General features: G+C 47.4%; 1 protein-coding gene across 2 annotated transcripts; it reads left to right on the plus strand.

The window, feature by feature from the left end:
* The first annotated feature begins 5,708 nt into the window (after positions 1-5,708).
* On the plus strand, positions 5,709-17,804 carry ZDHHC4 (zDHHC palmitoyltransferase 4). Of its 2 annotated transcripts, none has more exons than XM_088152293.1 (7): positions 5,709-5,804; positions 6,241-6,366; positions 10,683-10,756; positions 11,565-11,743; positions 12,898-13,023; positions 13,613-13,857; positions 17,083-17,804. In XM_088152293.1, the coding sequence occupies exons 2-7, from the start codon at positions 6,247-6,249 to the stop codon at positions 17,353-17,355; spliced, it is 1,017 nt and encodes a 338-aa protein (XP_088008419.1). In that variant the 5' UTR covers positions 5,709-5,804; positions 6,241-6,246; the 3' UTR covers positions 17,356-17,804. The 2 variants fall into 2 exon arrangements, with proteins under 2 accessions (XP_088008419.1, XP_088008415.1); XM_088152289.1 differs by having other exon boundaries at positions 5,736-5,871.
* Positions 17,805-17,901: the final 97 nt, after the last annotated feature.

The following is a 17,901-nucleotide window of genomic DNA, read 5'->3' on the forward strand; positions in this document are numbered from 1 at the left end:
GCCCAGATCAGCTGGGAAAGGCTCCTGTTGGGCCCCTGCTGAGCAACCGCCAATGGGAAGCTGACAGTTCTGAGCGACGTGACCCTCGTCCGACTCTGAACTCAGGGATCCGTGGATCTTTCCCCACACGTGCACATACCTGCCCATAAAGGTGCAGGTGTGCACCGCCGATCCCACTCCCTTCGAAGACGCACTTACACAAGCTGGCGGCACTTGGGATCTCATAGATGGGGGCCTCTCCACAACCCTAGTAATTCCTCATGCTTTTTCAGCTTTGGCTCCCACGGGCAGCGTTTTTCCCCCTAACCCTCAGCTTTACCCCAGAAAGGAGCACTGAACCTGATAAACGTTTAGGCCACGGTCCTGCCTCGTATCTCAGGCGGGTGGCAAAATCCACAGAGAGGTTTGTCCAGTTGGGCAGGAGGACTTAAATGCCCAGATGTCACTTTCCTGCTGCCTCAAAATGGAAGGATTTTCCTCCTTAGTCAGGGAAGCCAAGTCCTCCTCCCATCTTTTGGCCCATTTCAGGGAAATACCTCCAACACAGGAAGGACAGGCTGGCAAATCCAGGCACAGACAATGCCTGAATTATGACAGTAATGGCAGACTGGGGAATTCCTATCTGAAGGAGTTAAACTGGATTGAGAGCCAAAGTCTCAGGGCACCCAGTCAATACTTGCCAGGTACGACAGTGGAGGAGGCACCTGTATTTAGGAAGGAACGGAGAGCGGAAATTTGAAAGAGAAATGTAGGGCAACACAACCGTCTGTTCAAAAGATGGGTTTGATGTGTGTAATGTGATACTTGATGATCTTGCAAATGGAGCTTCTGCTTGATTAAAAGATGATCCATCTCCTACATCAGTGTTTCTCAACCTTGGCCATTTTAAGCTGTGTGGACTTCAACTCCCAGAATTCCTGGGATTCTGGGATGTTGGCTAGGGAATTCTGGGAGTTGAAGTCCACACAGCTTAAAGTGGCCAAGGTTGAGAAACACTGTCCTACATGGAAATCTTTGGAACAAGGTCAGTGTGAAGCATTTATTTTATGAAAAAGGACAGACAGGATGGCAGAAATAAAACAAATCATAATACCCTAGATTTGGAAGGGCCACCAGAGTCAACCTGTCCCCTTCTCTGCAGCTGGAGATCCTCATGCCCAACTAAGGTGCAACTGAAGGACTAAGGTGCAGGAACTAGAAGAAGGTATCTGATCTGACATTTGGACATTCTGGTTCAGCTGTTCTTCAGGCTCATCAGCTGAAAAAGTTATTTTCCATTAGCTACTTCTCTGTATTTTTGCAACAGGCAACGGCGAGGATTGAAACTGAGAGCTCCTGCACCCTAACGCAAAGGCTCTGCAAATTCTGCTTTATTTATAAATGTGTTTAATAGCCCAAGTCATCAATCAGATCTTCATGAGTACTCATTGTTTTCATGCAAGAAGCAAGTTTTGTTTTTCAGAGACCAGGAAGCGGGGGAGGGATACCTCTTCCATATTAATTCAGCAGTAATTTTCATATTACAAAAACAAAGTCTAATTTAAAATCTGTCATCCAATTAATTAGGAATGTTGATTTAGTCAGCTGCATTTATTTTTCCCAATTATTGCAGCCTGGCTTACTTCAGGTTGGGAGGAGGAGCAGTGGCAGCGCTCCTCGATGTCCAGCTAGGGCAGCTGCAGAGGAAGAGGCTCAACGTTCAGTGGAACTTGGGTCCATACTGTGGATGGCCCTTTAAGTGTCCACCGGTCCTTCAGCACAGCTAGGATGAGCGGCTGGAGCTCTCTTCAGGACACCGTGTCTCTCCTTCTTCCCTGACACCGCTCGTAGGAACACGACCACAGAGCTAAAACTGAACTCTTCTGGAGTCTTTGGGAACGGATTGTTCACCAGCTACAAAATTATAACCTAAAAGCTACATTGCTATGATGTTTATTTATTGGTGGTGGTGGTAGTTATTATTATTATTATTTGGTATCATGAAGTTTGAGATAAGGATGGGGTTGATTTTTACCCTGGAAAGGTGTTTGCAAGCCACTGGGAGTCTCAAAAGATTTAGGGTCATACCAATCTAATAAACACACACGCAAAGACACACACTCAAACATTGCTAGGAAGCAGCTAAGAAAAAGGAAACAGATGGGAGGAACTGTCCATTCCTTTGCAAAATGGTGTCTCCACCTAAACAGCAAAGGGAACAAGCCATCAGAACAACCATGCTGCACATGTTCCACTGAAATGAAGTTGTGCAAGCACACTAACAAAATTCTTGGCAACCTCTGCTCATTTCAGCAGGGCTGTGCAGCATTGCACCCTTTGGGCCAGATCTGCCTTCATGGAGCCCAAAATCTGACTCACTCTCTTGCCATGCCTGTGAAGTGCTGAAAAGAAGGCTATTTCATTCCAATTATCAACAGGAGTTTCAAAATAATGAATGTGAACAGAGTCTCTTCATGGCTTCCTCCTTGCTCTCCTGGGGTAGAAATGCCTTTCTCTGGACAGAACCAAACAGCTCAAAAAGTACCTCTCGCTTATGTAAAGCATCATCCCCTTGGCACTCTTTTGATGCCTTGCTAGAGCAGTTAGGGAGATGTGAGAGTTTAGATCAGGTGGTCCAGGACAAGACTCACGTGGGCAACACTGAAATCCAAAACTGGTGGAGAGCAAGTTTCCTCCACGTTCCTAAGCTCAACTGAAGGACCCTACTGGGTTGGCCCAGCTAAGAAAGCACTTAGAGCAAACTTGGCTTCTTATGGCTGCTAATCCAGGAGGTTGAAGGGGAACATTACAGACCTCTTCCTGCCTGAAACTGAAACACCCTGATCGTCTGGGTGCTTCAGGAGGCTGGAATCTTACCCTCAGGATATCAAGGTCCACATTTAACCCCGAAGCACCTCCAGAGCTTAGGCCATAAATGGCATCTTTATCTGCTCACTGTTCAGCAGTTTGCACATAGAATATTCCCAGAAGAGCTTCTTGCAGGACTGCATTGCTCTGTGGATGTCTCAAAAGATGTACAGGTAGTCCTCATTTAGTGACTGCCTCATTTAGCGACTATTAGCAGGTATGAAGTTGGTGAAAAAGCAACTTTACAACCAATCCTCACATTTAGGACCTTCGCAGGTCTGTAAACCAAAGGAAAGCTGAAGTAAGATCATAAGCACAGTTGCAGTTTCACTTAGCTTCACTTAACAACCAAGTTGCTGGTCCCAATTGTGGTCACTAAATGAGAACTCCCTGTAATGCCAAGTGCCAGAACCTCAGCAGGTGGCAGTACCTGGCTGGCCTCAGCAACTAAGCAGGATCGAGACTGGCTAGGGTGCCAGGCTAGACAGGAATTCCGAAGAAGCCAATGTCCAGTTGCCAATAAAATGACTCAGATGTAGACTTCAAGAAGACTAAGGTAGAAAAGTCCAGTTTTGAAAGATGTAGATTGCCAAGCGTTTCTTTCTCCTCCCTCCCCCCCTTTTGAAAGCTTACCTGCTTCCTGCAAGGCTGAACACCACCAGCAGCTGGGGAGGAGCGCTCTTGCAGAGCTTCGGCGCTCCTGGATCAGTTACAGACCCATGGGGCGAGCGCCTAAGTTTCCATGACAAATGCTCTCCAGCGCAGTAACCTAATAGGGCCGTCATTAGCAGGCCGCCCTTGCCGGGGAGAGAAGGGCATGGCCTGGGGTGGACAGGCAGCAGGGCAATGGCAGCTAGTGAGCTCACTAGAAAACTTTGCAACTGAAAGGTTTAGCAGCTGAGATGGACAGGCTGTCCCCTTGCAAAGTCACTGTGGGCCGTGCATTATACATGGATTATGGGAGTTGTAGTGGCATGCAAGTGGGATGGCCAGGACGTCAACCTCCAAAATGAGCAAGCCATGGGCCACCTGGTTGGCCACTTCTGAGTCAAAGCACAGCCAAAGCATCACCAGGGCCAGAGAGAAGAGGAGCTGACCGTCCCTCCGGCCAGCGCAGGTCAGCTTCAGCCACCCAAGAGTAGGCTTACCAGTCCAACAAAAGGAGGAGATGCCCTTCTTTCTGTCCTCGTGTCATCCATCCAACAGACATAGCCTTAAAATCAAATATTGTCCGGCTTTTTAAGTATCTTTTTTTTTTTAATTGGACTGTTTTCACAACAGTAGTCATTCAAAGGTTTGTGTATTGTGACCTAAACTGTCTGCATCATTCTTTTCCTTGTCCGTTGACAGACTCAGCAGTCTAGACTGACCTTATTTATTTCCTGATTCCAGCAATCGGCTTCAGTCCAGCCCCTTCAAACTACGATCACTGGAGTCTGTAGATGCCTTGACTCATCATACATTTCTATGGTGAAATTGGCACGTCATTGTCAATTCTATATTATCGCTAGTGTATGTTCTTGAAAATAAAGATTTGTTGGAAAAATATTGCGATTGAAGAACCAGTCTTTCTGATGCTGGAAAAAGTAATTTCATATGCACATAGGCCTAAGCCCTTTTTTTTTTTTTTGGCAGTTCTTTGCTGTAATTTTTGTTGCAGAAGTTCAACAGCTAGCTTTTCCCGCTTTCCAGTTGCCCGTGTCCTCCTTTGCCTCTTCAGGTGTCTGGTCGCCCTCCCCGAGAGACACCTTTCGGGGAGCACCCAGGCACCCGGGCAATCGGAGGAGCGGCTCTTTGGGGTCTCACCGCCTGCATTCTGACGGGGCTGCTTGAGATGTGACGGCGCCTCTCCCCGGCCACATCTCCCTGTCCGGTCTGGCCAGAGGGGCCCGTGGTGGGGCCCAGGAGGAAAGCCTTTCCCGTCACGGTGCCCGCCCTGCGGAACATTTTAGATTTATTTTACGTTTTGTATTTATACATTGTTTGTTTGCGGTTAGATCTTTTTTTTCTCCTTTTTGATTTACAGCATTGTGTGTTTATGGTTCTACATCACCCAGTCAGAGTCTGCGTTGGGAGGCCTTATAAATCAAAATACAACACAACACAACACAACACATCATTTCCAGAGCTCGGACGGGCCCCGACCCTGCTGGCTTTTCGCAAGGCCCCGGAAACGTGGTTTTACCGACAGGCAGGGGGACCCGCGAATGCAGGGGCTCCGTCGTGTTATTGTTGCACGTGTACTTCGGCTATGCATTTTATGAAATTATTGTATGGCTTTGATCATTATTATTATATGCTTTTCTAGCGTTTGCATTGCTTTTAACTGTTGCATTGTCAGGCTGCTCTAGACTGCAAGCCTCCCAGTCACGCGCGCGGGACGGACCGCTCCAGGCCTTGGAATGACGACGGCGGTCAGCAAGTCAAGATGGCGGCCGCGCCCGGGTGATCGAGGCCCCGCCCCTTGGTCTGCGGCCGCCATCCTGACTTTTCTGACCACGCGGGCGCTCCTGCCTGCAGGAGCTGCGCGCTTAGAAGCCCAGCGCAGACCTAGACCGAGACAAAGCCGATCTTTTACCGACTACTATTATTCGAATGGCTGTTCTTAGACTTCCTATCAAATCGTTTGTTATTGTAGCATATTTTAATTAACTGATATTTATCTATTTTCATTAACGTTTATTTTGCTTTTACTGCAAACCGCCCAGTCACTCTGCAGTGAGATGGGCGGTGACAAATTTGAAATATAAATAAAAAATAAATACGTAAATTAAGCCACAGCCCAGCAACCAGGAGGCCTCGGGGCGCCAAGCCCCCTACCACTCCCACCCTGCCTTGTTGCGCGCGGGCGCGTGACGTCACGACGGCGGCCGGCTCCGCGCTCGAGGATTGGATGACCCCTGCCCCGCCACTTCCGGCTCGCGGACCGTCATGGCGGCGCCCGTTCCAGGGATCACGTGAGCGAAAGCGCCGGGTCGCGTCTTCGTTGCTAAGCGACGCGGAGCGCCTCGCCTCCTCCGCCCGGTTCGTGGGGAGCCCCGTCTCTCGCGGGGTTGCGGGGAAGGGGCCTCCGGTCCGAAATGGCCCTCCCGGGGCCGCAGCCGACCGGAGGCGGCGCGGCGGAGAAGCCTCCCCACGGTGTGCGCGGCCCTCTTGGGGCTGACGCGCACGCAGACGCTCCCGAGCACTCCCACCCGGCCCCGAGCCCCGTTCCCGGCGCGCCTCCCGAGGGGGCGTCTGGGCGGGGCGGGCAGGCGCGCCGCTCCCCGCCGCAGGGCGCGCCAGGACGGACGCCCGGGAGTCGACGCGGAAGCGGCTCCGGCGGGATTTCGCCGGGCGCGAGCGCGACGTCGGGCCGGCCGCGCAGCGCTGAGGCGCGTTTGGATCTTGCAGGGCAAGATGGACTTCCTGAGCCTGCTGGCCCTGTATCTCGGCCTGGTGCTGCTGGGCGTGGCGGCCTGCGTCTCCTCCAGGAGGGAGCAGGGCGGCCCTTCGAGGCTGGTCGCCTGGCTGACGCAGGTGAGGACGCGCGGCTGCGTGCTCGTTTCCGCCCTCGCCTGGGGCGGAGGCCGCTCCGTTTCCGGCGTTTTCTGGCCGGCCTCCGTTCGTTGGCAGGCTGCGCTTGAGCTGTGAGTCAAAGCAGAGTTCCGAGTCTTTCGCCTTGGGGTGAACGTCGGCCCGCTTCGTGGTAGAAGGTGGAAGTGCTTCTTGGGGGTCATTTCCTCACATGAACTTACTTATGACATTTATAGGCTGCCAATAGAGGTGAATATGTGTAGCTCAGGGTTGAACTGTGGAGTCCTTGGGGTTCTCTGAGCTTGGTTCTTTCCTTGCAAACGTTTCATTGCCCGGCTAGGTGACATCTTCAGTGCTAGAATGGAGTGGGGTTTGCTCTCTGTTTATGTGCTGTGTCCTGCCTTGCCAGTGCTGGTGGGGGTGGGGGTTCTGTTTTGCTCCTCTGGTAGTTCTGCTACCACATTGGCATGTGTTTGCTGCTTGATTGTGTGCCTGGTGGTGACCTTTGCTTATCTGGGGATGATTGCTGGTGAGGCAATCTCCTGGTCTTTATTTATTATTTATTTATTTATTACATTCGATTTATTGTCCGCCCATCTCCCCCCATTGGGGAACTCTGGGCGGCTCACAAAGTACGTATCATACAATTACAATTCTACAATTAATTACGTTATGTGACCGGCAGGGGTCGCTAGGGGGTCATCCGGGCTTTTCCTCCTCCGTAGATCTTCCTCGTCTTTCTCCTGGTCTTTCTTGGAAGCCTGGTATTCAGACAAGACAGCAGTTAACAGACACATAGAGATAAACAGCATCTACATACTATTCAAAAGAGACAAAAGGCCAGAAGATCGCCTCTCCAGCAATCATCACCCAGATAAGCAGGGATTACCACCAGGCACACAATCAAGCAGCAGACACGTGCTAATCAAAGAACTACCAGAGGACCAAAACAAAACCCCCACCCCACCAGCACTGGCAAGGCAGGCCACAGCACATAAATAGAGAGCAAATCCCATCCCATTCTAGCACTGAAGATGTTACCTAGCCGGGTAATGAAATGTTTGCAAGGAAAGAACCAAGCTCAGAGAACCCCAAGGACTCCACATTTATAGGCTGCCCCAGTCTCTTTCAACTCTGGGCAGCTTACAAAACACAACAATAAAAAATACTGTAAAACACAAAAATTATCACAAAGCTGGGAGAAAAACAATTTTAAAACAAGAATGCTCTACGATGGTTCCCTCACCTGCTCTAACCCAAGGCCAGGGGATAGAACCAGGTCTTAAAGGCTTGTTTAAAAAGGGGCAGGGTGAGGGCCATGCAAATCTCAGGAGGGACGGTGTTTTAAAGAGTAGGACCCATGATAGAGAGGACTTGCTTCCTGGGTTCTGCCAGGTGACATTATTTAATCAATGGGACCTGGAGCATATGAGATGGGAAGAAACTATGGGAATAGGTGATTCCTCAGATAACCTGATGCTATGTCATGAAGGGCTTCATAGGTGATAACCATCACCTTGAATTGCACTGGTAGCCAACTAGCAGTCAGTGCAGTTCACAGAGCAGAGGTGTCACACGAGCATGTCATGGCCTATCCATAACTGCACATGCTGCTGCATTCTGGACCAGTTGCAGCTTCCAAGTGGTCTTCAAGGCAGCCCTATGTAGAGGGTGTTGCAATAATCTAATTGTGAGGTGCCCAAAACATAAGAGTATTTTAAACGGTTTCTGATCTAGGTATGGGTGGAACTGGTGCACTAGGTGAATTTGTGTAAAGGAACCCTTGTCCACACCTGCTACCTGGTGCTCGAGCAGGAACTGCCAAGTCCAAGAGGACCCCCATGTTATGCACTAGTCCTGAAGAGGGAAGTGCAGTCCCATTCAAAGCCAAAGATGGAACCACTCCAGATTCAGGAGCTCCAAACATCCACAGCCACTCAATCTTGTCAGAGTTGAGCCTAAATTTGTTCCTCCCCATACAGACTCATACAGCCTCCAGACACTGAGACAAGATCTTGACAGCATCACCTGGCCAACCCAGGGCCAAGATGTATAGCTCGGTATCATGCAGCCTGCAAATGGATGGATGACCTCACCCAGTGGTCTCATGTAGATGTTAAACAAGAGGGGTGGGAGCACTGAGCCCTGATGTACCCCACTTAAGAGGGGTTTCCCTCCCCCTCCACATCAACACCAACTAGACCCATCCACAGAAAAAGGAGAACACCATGAGCCCCACTCTCAATCCCTGCAGACACTTCAGAAGGATGCTGCAGTTGATGATACTGAAAACTGCTGAGAGATCAAGTTGAATCAGGGTGGTTGCACTGTCCCTGTCCAAGCACTGCCAGAAGTCATCAATGAGTGTGACCAATGCGGTCTCAGTACTATGCCCTGGGTTAACCAGTCTGAAGGTGGTCTTTAGATTAGAGATTCTAAAATACACAGAATAGCATAGCATGAACAAAACCCAGAGTAAAACTGGTTTTGCATTGCATTTCTGGCATAGTGGCCAAAACTGACCAGGACTGAATCCTTACCATTAGCAAGGAATACTCCATGTGCCAAGGGCATGACGGGCTTATCATTAGTCCCACGTGCCACAGCATAAAGACTCCTAACTGTTTTTGGAATACATGTCCTTAGAACATCATCTCCATTTCAGCCAACTGCTGAGGCAGCCTAAAGTCATATTTAGTGTTCAAGCAGTGTTTTCCCTAGTTGCCTGGCACAAATCTTGCCATTCAAACAGTCTACCATGACCCAGTGATGATGCTGCTGCTGCTGCCAGTGCACTCAGGGCAAAGGAATTGCTGAAGTCCCCAAGAGGGACGCTACCATCCCTTTCTGTGACTTGCACAGATTTTTTGTGGGAGAGGGTTGGATGCAGGAATATTGATCTCCCAAAAGAATAAATGCTGTCCTTTCAGGAGAATATTTCTTTGTCAAAACCAACACTTTTCCTCCCAAAAAAGCATTACAGATTGGTGGGCAGATGAAACTGCGTGATGGGCTATGAGTGAGTTCACATGCACATTGATGGAGGTCCCTGTGAGTTCGTTCAGCTTTCTACCTCAGGAGGTGGGGAGAAGAAGGTTCCTTCCCAGGCATCACCCAACAGATCATTTGCTTATTGAGGAAATGGAAGTGCTAGGCATACATGTGTGTTTAAAGAAAACGAAAGGACTCCAGACTTGGTCTCCATCTGCATGAAGCAGGACCACTTTCCCTCCCCCCAAAATACTCGGACTGCAGCAGAGCCCAGGGCAGTGCTTTGAAAAATATGGGCGTTTCTGGCCATGCCGCTTGCTTTACCTGTGAGGTCAGGAAAGGGGCCCCTTGGCAGAAGAGGAGGAGCGAAGTCGCCTTCTAGGGGGTCTCAGTTTGGAGGCTTTCCCAGCTATAATTGGGGAGGGCAGGGAGGAGGCCCCAGAGTGAGCTCCAGCCTGCTTTTGCTCTTAGAAACCGTGCTGTGGAAAAGAGCCGTGTGGTTGCCTAGCTTGTGCAGCCTTTTTGATGACTGGGTTCAGATGGATCCATCCGTCGCCTGGAAGAGTGGTGGTGTTGCTTTATATCCTGGAGGAAATCTATCTAGCTGTTGGCTAAGAGTCAATGCCAACTTGATGGCAATATGTATGCAGGCACACACTTATGCACAAATATTTAATACAGTTTAGAGGCCGCCCGACTCCAGAAGACTCTGGGCAACTTGTGTTTAAAAAAAGGTAAGAACAATGAAAAGAAAGATACAAGTCATAAACATCCAGAAGGCAAGCTTTGTATAACCCTAAACATCCTGTGCCCCAAGGCCTGGGAGCAAAGCCGAGTTTTCAAAGACTCAGAATATCATCAAGATGGGACCTGTATGGATCTCTGGGGAGATGCTGTTCCAGACAGCAGGTGCTGTGACAGAAAGCCAGCTTCTTGGATCCAAATAGATGACACTGCTTGATGTAGGATCCTAACTTAAGCCAAAACAAAATATCCTGAAAGAACTGGGGTAGGAGCAGTCTGTGCTTGAGAATGGGATCATGGTTCCCTGTTCTCCTTCCTTTTTTAAAGGTGTGGAAGATTGGTTCAGCAGTGATCATCTCCATCTTAGGTCCTCTCTTTAATTCCTGTTTGAGAACTAACAACCTCAAGGTTAGCATTAAGGTGACATTTTGCAGTTTGCTGAAATCTGCCTTCAGTTCCTGAGGGTTCTGTAGCAATTGCCTTGTAGGTTTTGTCAGTGAATGGTTTTGTCAGTGAATGGGTTTGTCTGCCCTCCCCCACCCCACCTTTTTTAAAATAATGTTGTTTTATTTCCTTTGATGCAGGTGCTTTGCTATGTAATTCCAGTTCCAGTTCACAGAGCTGCTCAGAAGGCAATTCATGGACTCTTCCATACACGGTATCGCTCATCTGCTTCTTTATTTGCTCCATTCTCTGGCATTTCTGAATATTAGCACTTGTGGGCTCTTGGAAAATCCTAGCTTGGTAAAATGGCTTCCAGTCTCTTTCACACTGGCAACATCCCTTCTACATACCCACCTCTTAGTTTTAGACTGCATTCAGTTTTGTGGTACCATGTTGATCTTTAAGTTTTGTTTGGGATGACCTAACCCTAACTCTCTTTCGTCAGTGTCTTTGATTTATTGGAAGCAAATTGCTCCTGCATTTGCAAGAAGCCTGACATGCAATTGTAATACATTCAGCATTCCCACAACATGCTGAAGGCCAGATCCCAGGGGCCCCCCTAGACGCTCCCAGCATCCTGTTTGTAGCTCCCAGAGCAGCTACGGAACAGAGGAGGCACTTCTTAACCAAGCTTCTCAGCCTACACCAGGAGTGGCAGTATTTTTGTGCTCCAGAGCCACCTTTTAATTCTTTTGGCCACCCAGGAGCTGTTGCCAGTATCAGTGCAACAGCAAGAGTGCCTACATTTGGATGTTTCTGTGGGGTTGGTCTTTGGAAAAGGAACTGCGTATAAGCCAAAGCAAGTAATAAATATGCTACCCTAAAACTACAAAAAGTGGAACCAGCCTTGAAGGCCTGTTGTGCAAATGCAGCTGGCAGGTTAGGTGAATTCACCCATAGTGTCTGTACTGAATTCTCAGTTAGGATTCAGAACAAGTGTTGAGTCTTGATAGGAAATCCCAGGTCAGAGGAAGTTCTCTTTCCCTTGAAAGTCTAGAAATCTCATTCTCTTCTTGCTGCAGAAATCCTTTCTTTGTGGTCTTGCACTTGATCTTGGAAGGGCTGGTTTATGGCGAGTATACGTGGGAAGTGTTTGGCTACTGCCAAGACCTGGAGTTCAGCAGGCTCTTCCTCATCCTTCCTTACCTCCTGTTGGCTGTGAATGTTGCTTTCTTCATCCTCTGCTCCAAGACTAACCCAGGTGAGGCCATTTTCCTTGGAATCTCAGCTCTTGGACCCTGGGGCTTTCTTGGGTGGGCTGCTGATTGTGTTCCACTGCTTGCTGCCTGGCTGTGGACTGGGCAAGTGATGGGCATGGTAAAGCTTGTTCTCTTTCCACACCAGTTCTTCCTTAAGGCTTGAATACGCTGTGGAGTCTTCCACAATATATCTACTTAAGAGGCCTGATTGCCAATATACTCTTACTCAAAGATAGATACTACAAGTTAACCTAGCTCCTCTTCTGTCTGTGAGGTGTCGCTTGGGCTACTTCTGAACACGGGTCTACAATTCTCCCAAAAGAACCTGTGTTTAAACACAGCCTAATGCTCATGGGGTAAAGCAGGAGGTAAACAGTAACAGATGAGTTATATCCTGGACTAATGCTGCAAGAAAATGGCAGTGCCAGCAACCAGGACCTAGGGAATCCAGGTCTGGCTCATAGCCAGCAGTATCTAGCATCACCAGAGCCACAGTGGAATAGGCAAATTGTACCACCTCCCCATCACCTGGTAATAAAAATGGTATATATATAAAAATTGGGGTTTGGCCACACCTCCCAACTTTTGTGTCATTTCATAATCAGCATATCAATCCCATCATCCAGGTTATTAATAACAGTGTTGAATAATACTGGCTCCAAGAGGGGATGTGGCCCGCAGCCTAAATTGGCCATGAGGAGCTGAGTAGTTCCCACTCCTCTGACTGGGTCAGAAGCCATATCATTGGTGAAGTATGCCAAATTGTATCCAGTCATTTTTTAGGACAAAGAGGGAAAACAGTGCTTTAAAACTGGAACACAAGAAAACAACTTGAGCCGCCTCAGCTGCTGGTTGGAAATCAGATGAAGGCAGGATGCAAAAAAGTGGTTATCTGAGTATATCTGTGGTGCAGTTAGGGGGATGTGAGGAGCAGCCCAGGGTCCGGGGGAGCAGACACTTCTTCTTAACAGAGTTTGAGCAGAAGTTTGCTTCAGAGGAAAACAGCCCGGATTTTCTTTCAACTGTGTCTGATCTGGACACTCAGTGTTAACCTTATGGTACTCAAGGTAGATGATAGGAAGGAATTCTCACAACAGGCGAGACACTACAGTCCCCACTGTTCTGCTAGTGAGAATTTTTGCTTTTTCCCACCCAGGTACCATAATGAAATCCAACCAGCTTCTGTTTCTTCATGCATATGCATATGATGGTGTGATGTTTCAGCAAGATGTTGAATGCCTTACCTGCACAGTGAGAAAACCAGCCAGATCTAGGCACTGTGGTAAGAGTTTCAATTTAACATTTCTCTTAGAGAAGTCTATTTATGCATTAAGATCTGCTTCAAAACTTCTGGTCTGGGCCCTGCCATCATTTGGAGTGAGATCAGTGGGGAACCTTCCTTGTCTAGTACCCACCTCTCCATAGCAAAGGAATCCTGTCTCAGGAGAGCATCCTGTCCCACAGAAAACTAAAACGTGCCCTACAGGCATTGTTCCTTCTGCTGCCTGGAGGCTGGGCCAAAATTCCCCAGTGTTTGTTTTTGTTTTTTAAATGACGGCTTGATGGACATTAGGAACCTTCCCCAGAAAGGACCAGCTGGAATGGACCCTGCCCAAAGTCCAATGGGAGGAGGGGGGCTACCTTGAAGGATCAGAAATGCTCCCCATGAGTCACTGAGAAAACATACCCCCCCTTACATATATTCTCGCTTGTTATCCCTTTGCACTTTTTCCAGATCAGATTTTAAGTCTGTGCTGCCAAATTAACTTTGTATTACTTGCTTTAATGCAGAATGGGATTGTATGGGAAGTAGCATAGTAGTACTTTGTTTTGATTTCTTAAAATCTTGATCCTTCTCCGGGTCTGCTCAGGTGTGTGCCGCAGCTGTGTGCATCGTTTTGATCACCACTGCATTTGGGTCAATAACTGCATTGGCGCCTTCAACATCAGATTCTTCCTTTGCTACCTGCTCACTTTGACCTCCATGGCTGTTTCTATTGCAACTCTAACAGCCAGCTTTCTCATCCAAGTGGTCCTTTTGTCAAATATTATGCTGGGACATTATACTGATGACCAAGGTCAAGAACATCCAGTTGATACCTTCTTTCTTATTCAGGTAACTATTAACTAACTGCTGACTCACGGGAGTGGGATCCCTGTGCATTTTTCAGGAGGGTAGGATGCCGAACTACAGACTGGGTTTCAGAAGCCTGCCTGACACAGCAGAATGGGTTGAAAACAGATGTTTTTGCCTTGGACACTAAATGAAAACATTGATATAAGGACATTAAATGAACATGCTTGCTTTTTAATCAGTGTCAAGACCTATCTTGAAGGTAGTTATTTGTTAAATTGGTTTTGTCTCTGAAGCAAGCAGAAAAACTGAAAACTGAATTTGGCTGATTAGAAGAACTACTTAAGATTATTCAAAATCCTAATTTCTATGTTTGTGTTTTCATTTCATTTATATTTGATTGTCTTTTAGATTGTTATATACAGTCAGGTCCAGAAATATTGGGACATCGACACAATTCTAACATCTTTGGCTCTATACACCACCACAATGGATTTGGAATGAAACAAACACAATGTGCCTTAACTGCAGACTGTCAGCTTTAATTTGAGGGTATGTACATCCAACTCAGGTGAACGGTGTAGGAATTACAAGAGTTTGCATATGTGCCTCCCGCTTGGTAAGGGACCAAAAGTAATGGGACAATTGGCTTCTCAGCTGTTCCATGGCCAGGTGTGTGATATTCCCTCAGTACCCCAATTACAATGTGCAGATAAAAGGCCCAGAGTTCATTTCAAGTGTGCTATTTGCATGTGGAATCTGTTGCTGTCAACTCTCAAGATGAGATCCAAAGAGCTGTCACTATCAGTGAAGCAAGCCATCATGAGGCTGAAGAAACAAAACAAACCCATCAGAGAGATAGCAGGAACATTAGGCGTGGCCAAAACAACTGTTTGGAACATTCTCAAAAAGAAGGAACGCACCGGTGAGCTCAGCAACACCAAAAGACCCGGGAGACAATGGAAAACAACTGTGGTGGATGACCGAAGAATTCGTTCCCTGGTGAAGAAAACACCCTTCACAGCAGTTGGCCAGATCAAGAACACTCTCCAGGAGGTAGGTGTATGTGTGTCAAAGTCAACAATCAAAAGAAGACTTCACCAGAGTGAATACAGAGGGTTCACCACAAGATGTAAACCATTGGTGAGCCTCAAAAACAGGAAGGCCAGATTAGAGTTTGCCAAACGACATCTAAAAACGCCTTCACAGTTCTGGAACAGCATCCTATGGACAGATGAGACCAAGATCAACTTGTACCAGAGTGATGGGAAGAGAAGAGTATGGAGAAGGAAAGGAACTGCTCATGATCCTAAGCATACCACCTCATCAGTGAAGCATGGTGGTGGTAGTGTCATGGCATGGGCATGTATGGCTGCCAATGGAACTGGTTCTCTTGTATTTATTGATGATGTGACTGCTGACAAAAGCAGCAGGATGAATTCTGCAGTGTTTCGGGCAATATTATCTGCTCACATTCAGCCAAATGCTGCAGAACTCATTGGGCGGCGCTTCACAGTACAGATGGACAATGACCCAAAGCATACTGCAAAAGCAACCAAAGAGTTTTTGAAGGGACAGAAGTGGAATGTTATGCAATGGCCAAGTCGGTCACCTGACCTGAATCCCACTGAGCATGCATTTCACTTGCTGAAGACAAAACTGAAGGGGAAATGCCCCAAGAACAAGCAGGAACTGAAGACAGTTGCAGTAGAGGCCTGGCAGAGCATCACCAGGGATGAAACCCAGCATCTGGTGATGTCTATGCGTTCCAGGCTTCAGGCTGTGATTGACTGCAACGGATTTGCAACCAAGTATTAAAAAGGGAAAGTTTGATGTATGATTATTATTCTGTCCCATTACTTTTGGTCCCTTAACAAGTGGGAGGCACATATGCAAACTCTTGTAATTCCTACACCGTTCACCTGAGCTGGATGTACATACCCTCAAATTAAAGCTGACAGTCTGCAGTTAAGGCACATTGTGTTTGTTTCATTCCAAATCCATTGTGGTGGTGTATAGAGCCAAAGATGTTAGAATTGTGTCAATGTCCCAATATTTCTGGACCTGACTGTAGTTTTTAACTCGTGCTGTATGCCACTCCAAGTCATGTTTTTGTGAGATGGGCGGCTATATAAATGTGCTAAATCAATCAATCAATCAATCAATCAATCCAATCAATCAATCAACCTAGTCTTTTATGATATCCTCATTAATAAAATGAGGGCTGGATGATACAACTGTTAGATGAACTCATAATTGGCTGAATGAGGGCTCCCAAAAAGGGCTCATTAACAGTTGCAGGTCAGCTTGGAGGAGAGTGCTGGGGGAGCACCCTGGGCCATTCCACTTTATCAAGACTTGGAGCGGAAGAGAGTTCTCTTGTCTGAAGGGTGGCTAATATTTGAGGTGGAAAAGAAAAGGTTCAAGATCATCTAGGCAAGCTTCACCTGTGGGACAAGAGTGACATACAAAACCCTGCATTTGGGGACAAAAAGTTAAAGATATGATGGCGCAGACCTGACTTGGCAATAGCACATGTGAAAACGATCTAGGTGTTCTAGCAGATCACAGGTTGAAATGTGGTAAGCATGTGGTGCTGCCGAAAAGGCAAATGCTACTTTGGGATGTTTTAGCGGGGTTAGGGTCCAGATGGCAGAAGTCATTGTTCCCCTGTACTCGGCCTTAGCCAGACCCCATTTGGACTACTGCCTATCGAGTTCTAGGCGTCGCATTCTAAAGCACATGTTAACAAACTGAGGCTTAGAGGTGGGTTCCCAGGAGACTGAAAACCAAGTCCTTTGAGAAACAGTTAAGGAAACTGGGAATATTTAGCCAGCAGAAACTTAGACTGAGGGGAAAAAATGACAGACTTCAGAAATCTAAAAAGCGATCAGTTCAGGGGAGGGAACGGGCTTGTTCGCCATCACTCGAGGGAAGGACCAGAATCAGTGGGTTGAAACTAGAGGGAAGTAGATTCAGGTTAGATATTAGGAAGAATTTCCTGACAATAAGAGCTGTCAACTGATGGAACAGGTAGCTTGTGAAGTGGTGTTTCTTCACAGGAGATAGCCATGTGTCCAAAATGCTTCAGCAGATCCTACATTTAGCAGAGGGTTGGGCTACATGACCACTGGGGCCTCTTCCAACTCTGGTTTAGCAAGTGAGCAAGTTGATCTTGCCAGAAAGAATTACTGCCAGTCTGGGCTAGGAGGATAGATGGAGACCCTATGCATCTGGATGTTAACTTGTTTCCCCCTCTCTTCGCAGCATCTTTTCCTGACCTTTCCTAGGATTGTATTCATGCTGGGCTTCGTCATCCTCCTGTCGGTTATACTGGGCTCCTATTTCTGCTTCATCCTGTATCTTGTACTGACCAACCAGACAAGCAATGAGTGGTTTAAGTCAGCAAGATATACATGCTCTTGCTCAGAGAAATACAGCAGACAGGAAGGGTACAAAAATATTTACTCCAAAGGAGTCTGGGCCAACATAGCAGAAATTATGAAGCCTCTGACAAGTCCTGCAGAGAAAAGGAAGTGACTCCTTACAGCCCCAACAGACTGCCCTGCCCCAAAGACCTGGCAAAGCAGAGCTTCAACATCTTAAATCAGCCTTACAGACTTATCTCCCATGCAATGAACTTTTACACTATGTACTAAATGATGAGTGCCCAGAAGGGGAAAATGAGAAAAAGTATGAATTCATCAATGTGGGAGTTGAGCGCTACTTTTTTAATGTTTTCCTGCTAAAGAGCCCCATGGAGGTGGTGGTATAGTATTAATTATTATTGTTACTACTACTACTACTACTACTACTACTACTACTACTACTACATTTTTTTGGTGAGGTAAGATGACTGGAGGCCTACACCTATTTCATTTCCTGCTGCAAATTAACAGGAAGTCCACTCCACAGCCAGTTTTGCAGGTAGCTGGAACTACATACAGCCCTGGCCTGCATTATGTGGGTATTAGAAATCTCTAAGAGGTCAATTCTATGGGTGGATCCCTCCCATCCTTGAATTACAAGGGCTAAATTTCTGCTTGAAGCCTCTAAGCTGCCCTCTTGTACAATATCCTTTCCTGC

Source organism: Python bivittatus, unplaced genomic scaffold (genome assembly GCF_059951505.1).
Source record: "Python bivittatus isolate LINGU-HERP-01145 unplaced genomic scaffold, Pbiv_v1 ctg000030_np1212, whole genome shotgun sequence".
Lineage (NCBI taxonomy): Eukaryota > Metazoa > Chordata > Lepidosauria > Squamata > Pythonidae > Python > Python bivittatus.